Source organism: Alligator sinensis, unplaced genomic scaffold (assembly GCF_000455745.1).
Source record: "Alligator sinensis unplaced genomic scaffold, ASM45574v1 scaffold1224_1, whole genome shotgun sequence".
Classification (NCBI taxonomy): domain Eukaryota; kingdom Metazoa; phylum Chordata; order Crocodylia; family Alligatoridae; genus Alligator; species Alligator sinensis.
The window spans coordinates 126,020-128,363 of record NW_005842626.1 but is presented as its reverse complement, the minus strand read 5'-3'; the positions used below and the strand labels follow the sequence as shown (position 1 = coordinate 128,363).

Here is a 2,344-nt window from a genome sequence, read left to right as displayed (position 1 = left end):
GGGGGGGGGGGGGGCAAGGTTCTGGGCCCTCACCACTGCTTTCTGCACTGCAAGGGGATTAAGATGACCCCCCAATAATTAGATTCTATACATGAAAAATAATAGCAAATGTATACTTTTCCACACACAAAATCTAATTACTGGGGGGCTGTCTTGAATTTGAAGGCCTCTGGGATTCAGGTTAATACAGTAAAATGTTGTCAAATCAACACATTTTGCAACTCTAGGTTTCAGCTTCTGATCTCAGAAGTTAGATTTCTGTTTTCAGAAAAAAGCTTCCAACTAACTTGATATGATCTAGCTGAGATATAGTTGTCAACTCTAACATCAGAATATCATAGAAACAGAAAATTAGGGTTGGAAGGGACCTCAGGAAGTCATCTGGTCCAACCCCCTGCTCAAAGCAAGACTACCTCAACTACATCTTCCCACCCAAGGATTTGTCAAGCTGGGTCTTAAAAACCTCCAATGATGAGGTTCCACAACCTCTCTGGGTAACCTGTTTCAGTGTTTTATTAACCTCCTAGTGAGAAAATTCTTCCTAATATCTAACCTAAACTTCCCTTGCTGCAACTTGAGACCATTGCTCCTTGTTCTGTCATGTGTCACTACCAAGAACAGTCTAGCTCCATCTTCTTTGGAACCACCCTTCAGGTAGTTGAAGGCTACTATCAAATCCCACCTTGGTCTTCTCTTCTGCACGCTAATTAAGTCCATTTCCCTCAGCCTCTCCTTGTAAATCATGTGCCCCAGGCCCTTAACCATTTTCACTGCCCTTCACAACCTCTCTCCAATTTGTCCACATCCTTTCTGTATCATGGCATGATATAACCTGTTGATTAGTCAGTGACTGCAAGTTCTCATTGAGTTATTATGGTGGGTCATTACATAAGACTTGCAGTATGATTTCAGACATTTATAAGGTATGGCTACTGTACCTTTCTCTTACTGGCTGCAATGACAGCAGGAAGCCATCGACTTTCTCTCGTGTCCATTAACAGGAAAACAATGTCATGAGCATCAATGAGTTGCTCAAGCTGTGCCACATCTTTTTGAGCCTGTTCCATTGTTACTTTGGAAAAATTCACTGGGTGACCCGGCATAGGGATACTCATATTAAATCCTTTTGCATTCTACAGGGAGACAAAAAAAAAAAAAAAAAAGTAACCTTAAAAATAAAGCACTATATAGGCAAACTGCTGACTTTAACGAAGTTATACAGTGATGTACTCTTATTCACAATTTATGCACAATGCATGTTATAACTCTTCTACACTGCATGGTCATAATCTTCTAAATCTTTGTAAAGCTCCAGGGCAAAGCTGACATTTCAACCAGTACCTTAAACCTTAATGCTGCTGTTTGCTGTGGCCATTTATCTCTTTGATAGTGACTATTAATGTGCTGCAAGAGGAGGAATCTCTCTTCCTGCAGCATAAAATTGGCGTTATACAGATACATTAAAGATTTTGATTCAGCAAAGGTAAGCAAGTCAGGCATAGGGGAGAAGGAGTCAGAGTGCAAATCTCAACCTTGTTTCTGCTCAATTAACATAGCTACAGACCTGAAGCAGCCCATTCTATTTTAATTCCCAGCCTCCCTGATGCTCCAATTCTGTCACAGAACCTTAGTGGTGCCCTGCAGCTTCATTTGCCGATTAATTTTACCAAATGGGAATGACATAAGTAAATGAACTAGAACAGGGGTTGTCAACTGGGGGTATGCGTACCACTAAGGGTACTTAGACAGGTCATAGTGGGTAGACACAGGCAGGCAGGAACTGAGCATACCCAGGGCACAGTGGTGGCGTCTCCCCGGGCATGTTTGCCTCTTACCCGGGGCAGGGGGAAGGGGAGGCAAGCGCCGGGTGCCACCGGCCCCACATGGCATATTGTGGCACCTCCCTGCACTCACCGATCTGAATGGTTCATAGAATCACAGAAGTAGGGTCAGAAGGGACCTCGTAGATCTTCAAGTCCGACCCCCTGCCTGGGCAGGAGGAAAACTGGGCTCAAATGACCCCAGCCAGGTAGGCATCGAGCCACTTCTTAAAGACCCCCAGGGTAGGAGGCAGCACCCTTGGAAGTTGGTTCCAGATCCTAGCCGCCCTAACTGTGAAGTAGTTCTTACGGATGTCCAATCTAAACCTACTCTCCAACAACCTGTGGCCATAATTCCTTGTTATCCCAGGGGGCGCTAGGGGAAACAAGGTCTCCCCCAAAGCCTTCCAGTCCCCCCTAGTGAGTTTATAGACGGTCACAAGGTCCCCCTCAGCCTTCTCTCGTGAAGGCTGAACAGGTTCAGGTCCCGTAGCCTCTCATTGTAGGGTCTGCCCTGCTGTCCC

At 45.2% G+C, this 2,344-nt stretch overlaps 1 protein-coding gene across 16 annotated transcripts in view; it reads right to left on the bottom strand.

The window, feature by feature from the left end:
- Positions 1 to 2,344, bottom strand: part of ATG7 (autophagy related 7) — a 316,197-nt gene that overhangs the window by 228,919 nt on the left and 84,934 nt on the right. For all 16 annotated transcript variants that reach the window (XM_025215165.1, XM_025215166.1, XM_025215164.1 and 13 more), the window contains one exon: positions 939 to 1,133. In XM_025215165.1, coding sequence (XP_025070950.1) covers positions 939 to 1,133 — 195 coding nt within the window. The remainder of the gene's footprint in view (positions 1 to 938; positions 1,134 to 2,344) is intronic.